Source organism: Perca fluviatilis, chromosome 23 (genome assembly GCF_010015445.1).
Source record: "Perca fluviatilis chromosome 23, GENO_Pfluv_1.0, whole genome shotgun sequence".
In the NCBI taxonomy this organism is placed as follows: domain Eukaryota; kingdom Metazoa; phylum Chordata; class Actinopteri; order Perciformes; family Percidae; genus Perca; species Perca fluviatilis.
In genome coordinates, this window is record NC_053134.1 from 21,953,449 (window position 1) to 21,968,390 (window position 14,942).

Here is a 14,942-nt window from a genome sequence, read left to right on the forward strand (position 1 = left end):
GACACCTTCCTTCCTGTTTGTACCAGTAAAAAACCTACTGAGTGAGTAGACAGCACGCCATACACACAAAACGTATACCGAAGTCTAATGACTCACAAACTTTGTCTTTATACTTTACATGTGGTAAGCAGCACTTTTAAAACCTTGCGGTAAATCACCACAATAAAACGACAGAACTTCTCATCCCTGCAACTGAGCTAATGGTCTCAATAATGCACAAGTGCTGCTGCATCTGGCGCATTGCTTCAAGTGTTCCTAAAATGAGCCTTGGCACACCGCATGCAAACTGGTCTCTCACACACACACACACACACACACACACACACACACACACACACACACACACACACACACACACACACACACACACACACACACACACACACACACACACACACACACTTACAATTGCTAAATCAAGCCAGTTGTTTTTGGATGACTACCCTTTAATTCCTTTTGGGCTGCAATAACCCACTACACCCATACCTCTCTCTCTCTCTCTCTTTCTCTCTCTCTCTCTCTCTGAATAGTTCAGCCTCCTGTATGTGTGTTTTCTTCTTCCCTATAGATTTGACTTTACTTGGAAAAAGTGAAGGTAACACTCATCCCAGGTTTCTATGGAAACAAAAAACCTTGATTTGAAAAACTTTATGGATCTGCATCATGTGTATATACAGTACTGTGCAAAAGTTTTAGGCAGGTATGAAGAAATGCTGTAAACTAAGAATGCTTTCAAAAATGGAAGTGTTAATAGTTTATTTTCATCAATTACCAAAATGCAGTGAATGAACAGAAGAGCAATCTAAATCAAATCAATATGTGGTGTGACCACTCTTTGCCTTTAAGTCAGCATCAATTCTTCTAGGTACACTTGCACAACGTTTTTGAAGGAACTCGGCTGGTAGGTTGTTCCAAACATCTTGGCGAACTAACCACAGACCTTCTGTGGATGTAGGCTTCCTCAAATCCTTCTGTCTCTTCATGTTATCCCAGACAGACTGGATGATGCTGAGATCAGGGCTCTGTGGGGGCCATGCCATCACTTCCAGAACTTCTTGTTCTTCTTTACACTGAAGATACTTCTTAATGACCTTGGCTGTATGTTTGGGGTCGTTGTCCTGCTGCAGAATACATTTGGGGCCAATCATACGCCTCCCTGATGGTATTGCATGATGGATAAGTATCTGCCTGTATTTCTCAGCATTGAGGACACCGTTAATCCTGACCAAATCTCCAACTCCATTTGCAGAAATGCAGCCCCAAACTTGCAAGGAACCTCCACCATGCTTGACTGTTGCCTGCAGACACTCATTATTGTACCGCTCTACAGCCCTTCGGCCAACAACCTGCCTTCTGCTACAGCCAAATATTAAAATTTTTGACTCATCAGTCCAGAGCACCTGCTGCCATTTTTCTGCACCCCAGTTCCTATGTTTTCGTGTACAGTTGAGTTGCTTGGCCTTGTTTCAATGTCAGAGGTATGGCTTTTTGGCTGCAACTCTTCCATGAAGACCACTTCTGGCCAGACTTCTCTGGACAGTAGATGGGTGTACCTGGGTCCCACTGGTTTCTGCCAGTTCTGAGTTGATAGCACTGCTGGACATCTTCCGATTTCAAAGGGAAATAAGCTTGATGTGTTTTTCATCTTGGCCGACCACTGAGTCTACGATCCTCAACGTTCCCTGACTTTTTGCAAGTGTACCTATAAGAATTGATGTTTGTTTGAAGGCAAAGGGTAGTAACACAAAATATTGATGTGATTTAGATGTTTTTTTGGTCGCTCACTTTGCATTTTGTAAATTGATAAAAATAAACAATCATTATTTATATTTTTGAAAGCATTCTTAGTTTACAGCATTTTTCCACACCTGCCTAAGACTTGCATAGTACTGTATATTTGATCTATTGAATTTAATCATCTGGTTGGGTTAGGGTTCATTTGTGGGGGAGGCGCTTATCTCCATAGCACGCTCTTTTCTGTTCCTATCTTTTGAATGATAACATCACTTAGCTCAGATTTCTCCCTTACTGTTTGATATCTTACATTGGAGTTATTGTAATTCACTTTTAAGTCCTTCCATGTGTATATAGTCCTTTCATCTTCTCTAATGTTGTTACGTGTCTTAAATGCTATACATAAACCAGAAACTCCTGAACAGAATAATCACTACAGTTGTTTTGTGTATGTCTTCCTCACCAGCGGGTCTCCCTCTGTGTCACTCTGAGACACCTGCTTGGACGAGGCTCCCTCCTTGGATGAGCTGTAGCCGTCGTATCCCACGTCCTCCGGCCTCAGTTGGAGCAGTGACTGGCCGTCCTGCTGCAGCGAGGCGGCGTTCCATGGATACGTGTCGTTCACCCACTTGGATGGATCCTCCCATGCTGTTCTCTTGCCGTATAGCTGCAGGTGTGACAAAGAGGGAGAGGAGGTATGAATGAGGACTGGAAATGACCAAATGGAAAATATCCGAACCCTACATCGGTGCCTGAATTTGACAGGGAGAAAATGGATTTATTTTCTGAATCTGATTCTGATATTTCTATAAAGGTGCACCCCCAATCACCAGCAACAGTGTTATGCGTACAGGGAAAAATAAAGGAGTCCAAACTAACCTGCTATTGTCATTCATATATGTGCCTCTTGTGATGTGCAGTGTCATAAAAATCAGAGAGTGTGGTGACTATCATTATCTTCTCAGTTCCATTACTTGTCTCGCATTGTTTAACCAGCTGTGCCAGTCACAGACTGGTGCATGAAGAAAAAGGCCGACTTTAAAAGTACAGAAGTATTGGTCACTAAATGTACTTAAAGTATCAACAGTAAAAGTACTCATGTAGAATGACCCCCCTAACTACAGCTGTCAAATAAATTGTGAAAAGTGCAATATTTCCTTCTGAAATGTAGTGGTAGTGTAAGTTTTTTAGGCCGCGTACAGAGTTTCAAATGGGCGGGCTACTGCTCTGCTTTCTGCTCAAGACTCGGCTTAAAGCCATTGTTGTCATATAGCAACCGAGCGTCTCTAGCCAATTTCAGCTGCACAAGTTACAAAATAACTAATCAGGCGGTATTTAACTCCTAATAAGACTGTAGCGACATGCCTATAGGTAGCAGTATACAGCGCTATGTGTACGACTTCTTCATTTGGTTACAACAAAGACAAAAGTGCTTAAAATTGTAGATAACCACAATGTTTACTACGTGTGATGCACGACGTAGCCATCTTTGAAAGTGAGCTCGGGGTCCTCTGAGTTCAGACGACTTGACGAGTCGTAAATACGACCTCGGGGGCGTTCTTTTTGCAACTTCCAGGTCGTAACTCCGGAAAACGACTCGTAAAACAACTTCGGTGGACAAAAAGAACGCACTATTATATGAAGTACAAATACCTCTAAATTGTACTTCACTACAGTAGTCGAGTGAATGCACTTAGTTACTTTCCACCACCATGAGTGGTAAAAGAACTTTTGTCCTGGAGGTTTAAATTGTAGTCGCCACTGAGGCTGGTGATCCAGAGAGTGGATGTCCAGTGTTGCCAGGACGTACCTGCAGCCCTTCCCTGACAGCCTCCAGCAGGTAGGGCACCAGGGAGTAGTTCCACAGGTCAGTGAACCAAACCCGAGAGCCTTCTACATCCATGGGACATGACAGGAAGAGACGGGGGCCTGTAGGGACAAAAGAGCCTAGGTGATAAGTGTTTGTGGAATAGAAGGTGGAAAGACCAAAGACACTTTATTGCATAAAGTTGAATCCAGCCAACTTTATGCAAATGAGGAGCGGCCGGCTCGGCTCAATGCCTCTCAAAAGCGGACGAAAATCTATAAAACTGACCTTTGTTGAACTAAAACGAAGACAGATTCAGCAACTGCATAGCCTATTTCTCGCATAAAATATTTTCAGAAACACGTTTCGGTGAACTATTTTCGTAAAATAAGAGATCGTATTACGAACGAGCTGCCATTATGGTCAGTTTTGAAATCTGGAAGCAGCCAGCCCCATGTGACGCGCTTGTCCAATCAGCTGCAGCCATCGCAGTCGTAGGAGGGTGTAAACTGTTTTCTTTGCTTGTCAGTGGTCATTGAAAAGAAACTGGTGGCAAGCCCACTAGCGTGCAATGCTGGGAAGTGGGGCGATCCCATCCGTGAAAACAATGCGTATGTGGGCACGTACCTTTACACTTACACTTTTAATTCAAGCAATATTTCATGTTTCATTCACTAATAGTCTTGCATTGCCAGATCTCCACAGTGCTGTGTCGCTGAAGTATGGTCTGTCTACACTGCTTATACATAATAATAATAATAATACATTTTATTTGTGGGCGCCTTTCTCGATACTTAAGGACACCTTACATGAACAAATAGTAAAAGATAAAAACAGATGCACAACAAAGACCAAACAGAATAACAAAGCAATAAACAACTACTATATAAATAATGCTACTGAGTATGCCAGTTGGAAGATTTAAATGTGAGGGGAAAGTCAGGCTTAAAAAGGTTTATCTATTCTGGGATAGGGGAAAACACTCTGGCTTGTTTGTATTTCGTTAACCCAATCACAACTGTCCTGGGCAGCGCTAAGCCCCAGATGCAGTGACGGTGCCCTTGCAAAATAGATAGCGGAGATAGCACAGGATGTCAGGCTTTATCCTTTGTGACTCATTGACTAAAAATCAAAGACTTAATATTTGTGTGTTCAGTACTTCACCCAAATCTCTCTTTATATTCCGTCACCTTCCTAAATATGATAAAAAACTAAGAAGGACATGGATAGGACTAAGACTAAATTAAAAACAATGCTGACAAAATTAACACTGCACCATACTGGCTTCGGTATTGGTTTAACGGTACGGACACAAGTGAGAGAGAGAGAGAGAGAGAGTGAGTGAGTGTGCGTGTGTGCGTGCGTGTCTGACCTATGGTGACATCGGAGGAGCTGTGTGCCTCCAGGAAGCCGTTGAGGTGCTGCCAGGTCTTGGGGATCCAGTCGATGATCTTAATAAGGTCGTTGCTGCGCATGTTCTTATCGATCTCCGTCTCTATCAGCTTCCGCCGCAGGAAGCGGCCCAGGAAACCTTTGACCGGCTCGGTATGGTTGGTGCACAGCACCCACCTACGACAGGACAGGCCAATGGTGAAACCGATAGCAGGGAGCTAATACACACAACTCAACACTAAACCACATTTCTCATCAAAGCAGCTCAGAGATTTGGGCTTATTTCACTTCACCATAATATACATATATTCATAATAAATTCATGTCTGGCCCATGATAAGCTTTCCCAAATGACTTTATATTTGCCAAATCATCAGCTAGTCAGACATGCCAAGCAGAAAGGATCCTCACTCAGAACTTACATTATGGTGTAATTTATTTCCATTTAACGAGGCTAATTATCAAAGCGATATAATTACAGCACTCCCCTGTGGAAGAATGCCTTTAGTTTACAGTGAGTGAAAAATAACATGTTGTCGGAGGACTGAAATCAAACACATTATCTGACAGGTGAAATGATGCAAATCAAATAAGAATAAAATTAATTTCTCTGTGGAACCAGTAACGTGTACAAATTACATATATTACAATATGATGAGTACCTTATAGAAATCACCAACGCCATAATATGTTGAGAGACCGTATCAAACAGTGACATTTCTATATAAGTAAGGTTGTGGTTAAAGTGTATGTCACAAACCTGAAGTTGTGGTGTAGCTCGAGGTTAGGAGAGGAGGACACTCCCTGGTTCATGGTCCCAATAACATAAGGGCTGGATAGAGACAAACACAGTCACAATCAACGTGCTTCACTCAAATTTGACTTGACTCGACTTTTTCATATGATGCAATTTCTGACTCACCATTTGTGGTACTTGCAGTTGAGGAAGCCATTGAATATGTCACTGAGGGAGCCGATGTGGTGGAGGTTGTCCAGGATCACCACAGTGGGGAGCTCTGTGTCCGTCTCCTCAGAGCTGCACTGTTCTGCCAGGGTGGAAAGGTACTGACGTAGGTCCTGGGGAAGAAAGCATCAACACACAGGTTTTCATTCGGATGCAATATAGTCTACTGTATATCCACGACGTTCCACTTCCGGGATTGCTCTGTTGCCGCCAGAAATTCCGCCGGATGACACTCTATTTGTCCGGATGTCTGTCACCTTGCGCTTTCTTTGTGTTGGAATTCTAAACTCCAGTGGATTTATGAGGACTATGGTTAACTGCACCTCAAATGTTTGCAGGGTATCTGTCCAATCTGAGACTAAAACAACTTTTGAACGTACACATGTTCCACCAAAACATGTTGCCTCCCAAGGCTCTTTTGCAGCAGCACCATGGCTCTGTCCGCTTGTGGCGCTTGTGATTGATTTAAAGAAATGCCAATAAACCAGAGCACGTTTTTCTCCCATCCCAGAATGCTGTGGGGACTAGCCAGACCCCCTGCAGCGCTGTGGAGGAAGGTCTGGCAAAGCAAGACTAGATGCAATACAACTACAAATGGGTAAAATTACAATGTCTAAAAAACAGCAGCTGGTGATCCATGTCACATTCTGGAGCCCAATATTTAAATAATAGTATATTTTTCTTATGCTGGAGGATGATGAAAAACATCAGAGGAAAATGTAAGGTTGTAGAATCACACAACTTAAAAATATTTTGTTCAGCATTCGGTTTCAAGGAGTCAGCTGTTAATTTTTTCCAGTAAGTATACTACATGTTGTTTTAAGCCTTGTTTTTCACTAGCATCCTAATTAATATCACAGTTAGCGCTAGCTGGTTACTTAGCGTTTAGCTTAACAATCTGCCCCAGCTCCAACGTCTCATCCAAATATGGTCAGTTCTGGCTCCAAAAAAACAAGATGGCGACAGCCAAAATGCCAAACTTGAGGCTTCAAAATAGTAGTCCACAAACCAATGGGTGACATTATGATGGCTACTTCCAATTCTTTTTTATACGGTCTATGAATGCAATCAGGTGTACATCTTTGAAGATCTGTTAAAATGTGTGTTGTCTGGTGAGCTGGTTGTCACTTTTTACAATTTAAGAAAAAAAAGAAAAATATCTGCTTATACATCCACACATCATGACAATCTTCTCTAGGATGCTGAAAGGCATTCTGGGAGATGTAGCCATCACTAATGAAGAAGCAATACTGTAGATAAGGCAGACTGGGTGAGAGTGAACACACCAGAAATTCAAATTCAAAGAACGTATCAATTCCTCTTCCTACCTTGCTGGAATTCTGGTCGACGTTGAAACTGGCAACGTTGTGCTCGGTCACCTGCTGCCCCATCTGGGAAATGATGTACTCGGCCAGCTTGGCAGCCATGAAGGATTTACCAGTGCCGCTGGGTCCTGAGAGGATGATACGGCGATGCTCCATCAACAGGTTGAGGTACCGCTGGATGATGGGCTTCGGAATCAGCGTGTCGAACACCAGGCTGTCTATACTGTTCTCCCTCACACCTACAGAGGAAGGGAGGAAGGAGGGAGCGAATAGGATGGATAGAAGGAAAAGAAGGATATGAATGTAGTTATATGTGCTGTTAGACTGCAGTTCAAGTTAACATGTATTTCTCTATTCCAAAACACTATCCTTAAGAATCCAAAGCGTGTTCCTACATCAGCTGTAATCCTGAAATAGAAACGTTTCCTTGCTGCCATACCTTTGAGGTTGACCTTAATGATGTTGTTATCGCCCACCAGGTAGCCGCAGGGCAGCAGCTCAGGCACTTCGGAGGTGTGGGAGCGAACCACGTCGCCCATCCTGTAGCAGACGATGCTGTCTGAGCTGAGACCCAGACTGGTCAGAGGGTCCACCCGAAACACATACTCCTGCAGGGAGGGAGGAGTTCAAACTAAGATCTGCACTATTGGTCATGTTTAAATATAGCCTGGGATTCTTGTTGTCCAACATATTTTAAAATGGACAGTTGTTGTGTTCGTCTGTGGATCTTACACAAACAAAACGGTTGTTTTATAATGTATAGTTTCTGTAATTTTATATACCTGATGAAAACACTGAAAAAAAGAGAAAATACAAGCAGTAGGAGAGACAGTGCTTTTATCATTTTTGTCCAACTCGTGGTTTCCTCCGATGCATCTGTCACACATTTATCAAATTATCTGTAGGTATATCATTCGTAAGATAACTTACGATAAGGCTATTCTAAAGACGAAAAAGTATAGCTACATCCAATGGACGGAGGTGGCATACAAAATCCAAATCCAGGCAATCAAGTGGAATAAAATGCCTTTAATTAATATGGGCCTCTGTGTGGCTGGATGGATATAGCATTTGTAATAAGAGCACATGCATTACTCAGTTTTTTCAATTAGCTTTATCCCAAAAAGCATTTGTATTTAAAATGAATGTCCAGCAATTCCTGTTAAACACCTCAGAATAGGCATTAATTATTTGCAAAAGTATCCAGCTGATTAGCAGGTCCCTGGTTTAATTTACTCTAAAGGTGCTGACACACAGGGCCGATTATCGGCCGTTGGACAGTCTTGCGAGGTCGGTGATTCGAATGTGTTCAGTGTGTCCCGTGCCGTCGTCCGTCTGGGGGGCTGTCGGCATTCATTTTTGCCGACCTGACATGTTCGCTCGGCGGCAGGGCAGTCGGGACTCACCCGGAAATGGGGAGCGGAATAAGGTGACTAGAGTCTCTCAAAATCTGATGAAAATCTTTTAAACTGACCTTTGTTGAGTTGAAATGAAGACAGATTCAGCAACTGCATGGTCTATTTCTCGCTTAAAATGTTTTCAGAAACACGTTTCAGTGAACTATTTTAGTACAATATGAGATCGTATTCTGAATGGCCGCCATGACAGTCTGGCTTTGAATTTCCGGAGAAAACAAACCCATGTGACGCGTTCGTTCAATCAGCTGCCGGTTTTCATTTCTTGGGCAACAATACAGATTAGCGCCGCCTGCTGTTATAGAGATGTATTACATCTCGTCTCGTCTTTTTGGTGTGTTCTGTGGCACTTTTTGGACCAATACGGGGAGACTGATCATTTCGACTGGCTTTTCTGTCAACGGTCGGCCGTCGGCCCTGTGTGTCCACACCTTAAGTTTCTTACAGCTATACAACAATGTAATATACACCGTTTTGTGTGCCTGATGCCTATACTTCCACTATTCAACTACCATAAAATATGTGTGTCTTTCCTGCTATGACAAGTCAAAGTGTCTATTACGTGCCTAAGTAACAGACCTGAACCTCTGAGCAATGGTGTGTTTTTACCTTGAAGAGGCGTCTGATGACTCCATCCAGAACATCCCACTTGGTTTTCCCACTCACACCTATAGACCCAATCAGGTACGCATGGCTTTGTGTACCCTGAAGAGTTTTCAAATTGATCAAAACAACAGGAGTCAGATCAAATAAAACCACAGTGGTTTTAGCTGGAGGAAAATATTAATAAAGTTTAACTCTTTAGCCACTGACCTTGGTGCTGTATGGCCCACTGTTGATGGTAACCACTATTCGCACACTCCGGCCCTCTTTGCGTAGATTGCCCTCGTAGCCGTCATCTAGCAGAATATCTGAAAACAGAAGTTTCTGTTAGGAAAACAATTTAATCCATCAGAGCCATGATTCATTATAAACAAACTCTCACTCTGCCTGCTGGCAAATTAGAGCTGGAAATGGACAAACAGACTCCAAAGCAAAAGATAGCTAATGGGTTTCTTTCATGCGATAATTACTTTTACATCTAATCAATGTTTTCATACAGAGAGTTTTCTAGTGAGTGCACAGAATGATAATGTAAGGACTAGGAAATTAAATAGAAAACAATCTAAGGAACAATTTTAGAAGAATAAGTCAAGATGGAAAATCATTCAAAAGGAAGAGGTGTACAGTATTGGAGGTTTTTAGTCAGTAGGAGGATGGGGACTGTGACAGCAGTGGGACAAAATCACACACAGCTGTTCGAATGAAAAAAATATCAATTATGATTTTCATCAACCTGACAATGTGTGTGAAGAAGTAGACACTAACATCACCTTGAAGCAACAATCAGCCCTCCAATAGGCGACTTAGAGTCCCTCCATTTAAATGCAACAGGCTAAAGAGAATTCTTTTATACGTCAGTCTATCCTGTTGCTAAACCAGATTCAGTATGCTGCTAACTGAGATCTGAATCCAGAGGATGCATAATAGTCATGACTGTTTGATGTGTCTTGTATGTCTATGAAAAGGGTCATGTGTGTAACTTTATGTTCAACTGGTGTGTAAAGTACTTGAATGGCACTGCCTAACGGGGTATTCAGACCAAAAAAAGCGATCCGGCGATTTGGAGGAGGGTCACTGAAACGGACTATTTGTGTTCTTTAACCCCCCAACAAAGCACAAGTAGACTTTGTATTTCACAATTACTGTTTTCCATCAGATTGTTTATAGATTTCGAAGTTTCCGACTGCACTTGAAGGCAGCTTTATTTAACAGGAAAGAGAGAAAGACAAGAGACGCGCGAGACATAGCGAGTGCTTTGTTGTTGTAGGAAACATTCAGCCGTTACACAAACTCCCGGGCAGTTCAGTGCTTGTGTTTCGTTTTTTACCCTCATAGTGTTTTAAAACTTTCCTGTGGTAGCGATAGAGGCAGTGATGTTTCCCGTTTACTGAACGGGATTCTCACACCGCCTCAAACCAGATTTCCAAACACTCTGATAAGTCTGATCGTTACAGGATTGGCCACCGCAGCGTGACGTGGGGTTGCATTTCTCCGGTCGGTCTCAACTTTTTGCGTTCTTTTTAAGTGTCCCCCCTGCAGCAAACCCCGCCGCAGCCTAAACACACTGCCCCCATTCAAAATGAATGGAAAGACGTGCGTTTTTGCCCAACCGTCGGATGACCGACGCATGCTGTCTGTCTAAGGATGCAAAATGATTTTGAGTGTCAACTGATTGATTGATCGTAAGTGGAGTCATGTTTCTGGCAACCTGGAGAATGTAAGTCCAATATTCACTCTCCTTTAGCAATATTTTTGGTCTTCACCAACTTCTGGGAAAACATATGTGGCTATTTAGTTAGCCAAATGCTCCTGTGTTTACTAGGTGGCCACGAACTTTGTCTGTCTGTTGTTTAGTGCTGGACAGGTAGTGGAAAGTGGGTTTTTAGAGATTTTTCTCTGAAAACTTGTGCCTACTGTTACCACAAACAAAGCCATAAAGGCTGCGAGAGTGACCCGTAACAGTAAGTCACAGGCCAGAAAACCAAACTATGAGCTGAAAGATACCACAACGCTCTGTGGAGCTGAGAGGAACTACAGTGGCAGGTGATAATTCTCTGTGGTTTTGTCACAGCAAGCGACAGCTTTTACGTACAAGTACTCATGTGATCCATTGTTAATGTACAAACAGCTTTAACTATTAGGGACTAATACTCCAGAGTGCTAAATAACAAACAATACAAAACTGCAGCAAATAGAAGTTTGACTTATTTGTTTCACGCCACCTTTAACCTTTGACCACAGCCACACTGCTAACAACTCCACCATGAGTCTCTCTTCATTCTCCTTTTCCCAGACTCCATTTTGGAGAGGGAAGAAGGTACTTTGCATTCGGCTGGCTTCCCTTAGCTGAGGGCTCTGTGTTGGGGTGATAACGGCCCGTTGGCCCACTCGTCTTCCCACGCGTCAACGCTCTCGGCTCATCCCTCCATCAATTAATGAGGGCCCGAGTCCTCGGAGAGAGCTGCGCCTTCTATGTTAATTACAGGACAAGTGAGAGGGACAAAACTCTTTCACTTCTTCAGGCCTGGAGAGATTTTCAGCGTGTGTGTGTGTGTGTGTGTGTGTGTGTGTGTGCGTGTGTGTGTCGCCAGCCCTCGCAGTAGAGAGAGCAGCTATTTCATCATTTCATGCGGCTCCTCTGAATCACTTCTCTCCGCAAACACAATTCTCTCACATTTATTGAGGCAAGTGTGGATAGAGCTAATCCAACTTGATGCCACAGAAGAAGAAAAAAAAAACTGTCTGCCCTGAGAGCTGCTGCAGACCATAAAGTGTGTCCTACGGCTTAACTAAAGAGAAGAACATGGCACTGACAATGCCATACTTGAAGGTTTAATTCTTAATAGCTTCATACACCTGCAAAAGGTTTTCACCAGCTTGTTCTTCTAAAAACTAAAAAGTATTTCTGGGGGGTATTATGTTGAATACTCAGTCCTTATTGGCAGTTGAAAGCATTCTGAGATGCATTATTCTTGGTTTGTAAAGACTAGGGCTGGGACGAGTCGATTCTTTCACAATACATGGGTGCCAATTTGTAATGCGATTTTCATTTATTGCGATTCTAGAAGTATTGCGATTCGATGGATGCACATCACTTGTCAGTCAGTCAGTCAGTCAGTCTGACTTTTATTTCATTTGTAAAGAAGTACATAACATGGATTTTCGGCATTTTCTGCTTTCGCTCTGTTTTGCTGGAAACGAATATGATGTAGTCGCCGTCAGCAGTACAGTATAAACAGGAAATATATAGGTGAATCATTAGTAAAAAATAAATACATAAAAAATATTGATTCTAGGGAAAATAAAAGAAAAAAGAATATAAAATCACGATACATACGATTTTTCACCCCTAGTGAAGACATAGGGCCCTATTTTAACGATCTGAAACGCAAGTATGAAACGCAAAACGCAAGTAGCTTTGTGGGCGGATCTCGGGCGCTGTTGGTATTATACTGGCAGGATAAATTACTCTTGTACCCGACGCAAATCTAAAAATAATAAATAACTAATCAGAGCGTCATCTCACATTGCCTTTAAGAGCAGGCGCGCTTGTTCCGTGGCGGATTGCTATTATGACAGCGGATTTGCCTGGCGCACGCCAGCGGGAGCTGTCCGAGATGCGGCAAAGTAATAAATGCCCGTCTTGGCCGGGTGGTGATGTTGCTGCGGCCTCTCGGGCGCATCTCCTCAAGTCTGGAGAGGATTGCTGCAGCCATGGAGGCTCCAAACGCACCACCTGCTCCTGTTGTGCCCCTTCCTCCTCCCCCCACTCCATCTCTGTCCACAAGCTCCACCAGGAGCGCATTGCGCATTGCCACTCCCGGACCAGATTCCGCCCGAGTGTCCAATCCCACCGTAGTTCAACATCATGTCTCCTAAATTCCTCCAATATGTCCTCATTTATGTCATCAACACATCCATGATTTATGGAAATGTTGTGTAAAACACAACAAGCCACAAAGAATGCTGTAATGTGCCTCTTGACCTATCCAAACACCTGAAGCACATTTTCAGTAATATTTTTCTTTGTAATTATGTATGGTATGCAAAAATGGGAACTGATGCGTACGTTTAGATGAGAGAAGCGTATGCGCGTTGTGCACACCTACATTATGGCCAAGCATGCGCCCCTAAAATAGCATCTGAATAACGCGCTACTGACTTTAGACTAGCGCCACTGACTTTAGACACTGACTTTAGACCAGGTTTTTCCTGGTCAGTGGCGGAATTGTTTTCCCAAACTGCAAAATAGCATCAGGGAACGTTTGCGCCGGAACACGCCTCCTCTTTTCGCTGAACCGCCCCCGGGAGCGCAAATACATTCCCTAATTTACCAATGTGCGTCTGTGGAGGGAAAATTCCGCTGTGCGTCGGTTGCAAAATAGGAATGATACATGCGTCGGTGTACAAAGGCAATTGCGCTGAGTGTAAGATAGGGCCCATAAAGTCTATTTCACTCACTTCTCCCACTCTCACACTTCCTGCTCTCAATTCTCAGAAACACCTGGCGACTGCTGACGCTGACGTACACAAACACATCCGACAGATGCGCCGCAGACACCACAGCTGACACTGAACTGACCTGACATGATGGTGTCCGTGATGTTGAGGTTGTTGAGCGACAGCCCCAAGGACTGACGGGAGGAGGACGAAGACGTGCTGGAGGTCTCGGAGGGCGGGCGGGCCGTCTTGACGGGCGTGGCTGTTGGTGTTGCGTTACCGCTGGACTTGAGGCGATCGTTCTCTGCTTTCAGCGCCTCGATCTCATTCTGTTTAGTGACAAAAGAATGAAAATTATTAACAGGAAGTGGGCTTGTAAGATAGCTACGGTGGCGGTGCCCCATTCAAAGTTCCGTTCAAAATGTCATGTAAACGGTTTGCCAGATTGGATGTCTATACTAGAAAATGGGGACAGTACCTGAACTTTCTGGAGGACTCCTGAGAAGCTTTGTGCTGGGGAGAGACGTGTATGATGGGCTTATGGTGTCGTCATTCATACATATAAATACATATGTTTATTTGGTTTATGGCTTATCGTCTATTTTGATACTATTTTGTTGAATGGTATTAAATACTGTAGTTACTGTGTCATCTTTTCTTGATTTTTGTCTGGGTGGGTGGTGATGATGTTCATGTAGCGAACTGTATGTTTTGTATGTTGTTAAAAAAAAAACTGTTAATAAAAAAAAAAAAAGAAAATGAGACAAACAGCAGACAGCCATTCTCCTGCATTCAGGCTGGCCACTGTTGTTATTCTGAATCAGTATTATTGGAATTATGGGCTGTAAGCAGCTTTTTGATATTTAAGGCTCTTTTTGTACTGAAGGTTAAGTCTCAGATAAGGAGCCTGACATGATCCCCCAGATCTGAGCCGAGACTATAGGCTTCTACAGACGAGGCCATCCACATCCACAAAGATCCACTTAATTGAGACATTTATGGTGATATTCTTTGAACATATGCTCCTTTTAGGAATATGAAATAACGCAGCACCTTTGAACATTATACTTTAAACTGATGGGTGGTGTCTCATTGCAATACATCAATGGGAATTATATAAATAAATCAGATAAGTGTATTTGCAGGGAGAAAAACATCACTTTGTATCTTTTTATCCCGCTTCATGGGCAATTGTAGTAAAGTAAGTAATTAATTAATTGCCAGTTTTGGAGGGGATACAGCATGCTGGCTCAGTGTAACTT

General features: G+C 43.0%; 1 protein-coding gene across 2 annotated transcripts in view; it reads right to left on the reverse strand.

Annotated features, from left to right (window-relative positions):
• nav3 (neuron navigator 3) overlaps positions 1 to 14,942 on the reverse strand; it is a 230,372-nt gene that overhangs the window by 4,713 nt on the left and 210,717 nt on the right. For both annotated transcript variants that reach the window (XM_039791195.1, XM_039791196.1), the window contains 10 exons: positions 13,823 to 14,009; positions 9,451 to 9,548; positions 9,247 to 9,342; positions 7,662 to 7,830; positions 7,226 to 7,461; positions 5,856 to 6,010; positions 5,694 to 5,765; positions 4,914 to 5,110; positions 3,545 to 3,663; positions 2,198 to 2,401 (listed from right to left, as the gene is read on the reverse strand). In XM_039791195.1, coding sequence (XP_039647129.1) covers positions 2,198 to 2,401; positions 3,545 to 3,663; positions 4,914 to 5,110; positions 5,694 to 5,765; positions 5,856 to 6,010; positions 7,226 to 7,461; positions 7,662 to 7,830; positions 9,247 to 9,342; positions 9,451 to 9,548; positions 13,823 to 14,009 — 1,533 coding nt within the window. The remainder of the gene's footprint in view (positions 1 to 2,197; positions 2,402 to 3,544; positions 3,664 to 4,913; positions 5,111 to 5,693; positions 5,766 to 5,855; positions 6,011 to 7,225; positions 7,462 to 7,661; positions 7,831 to 9,246; positions 9,343 to 9,450; positions 9,549 to 13,822; positions 14,010 to 14,942) is intronic.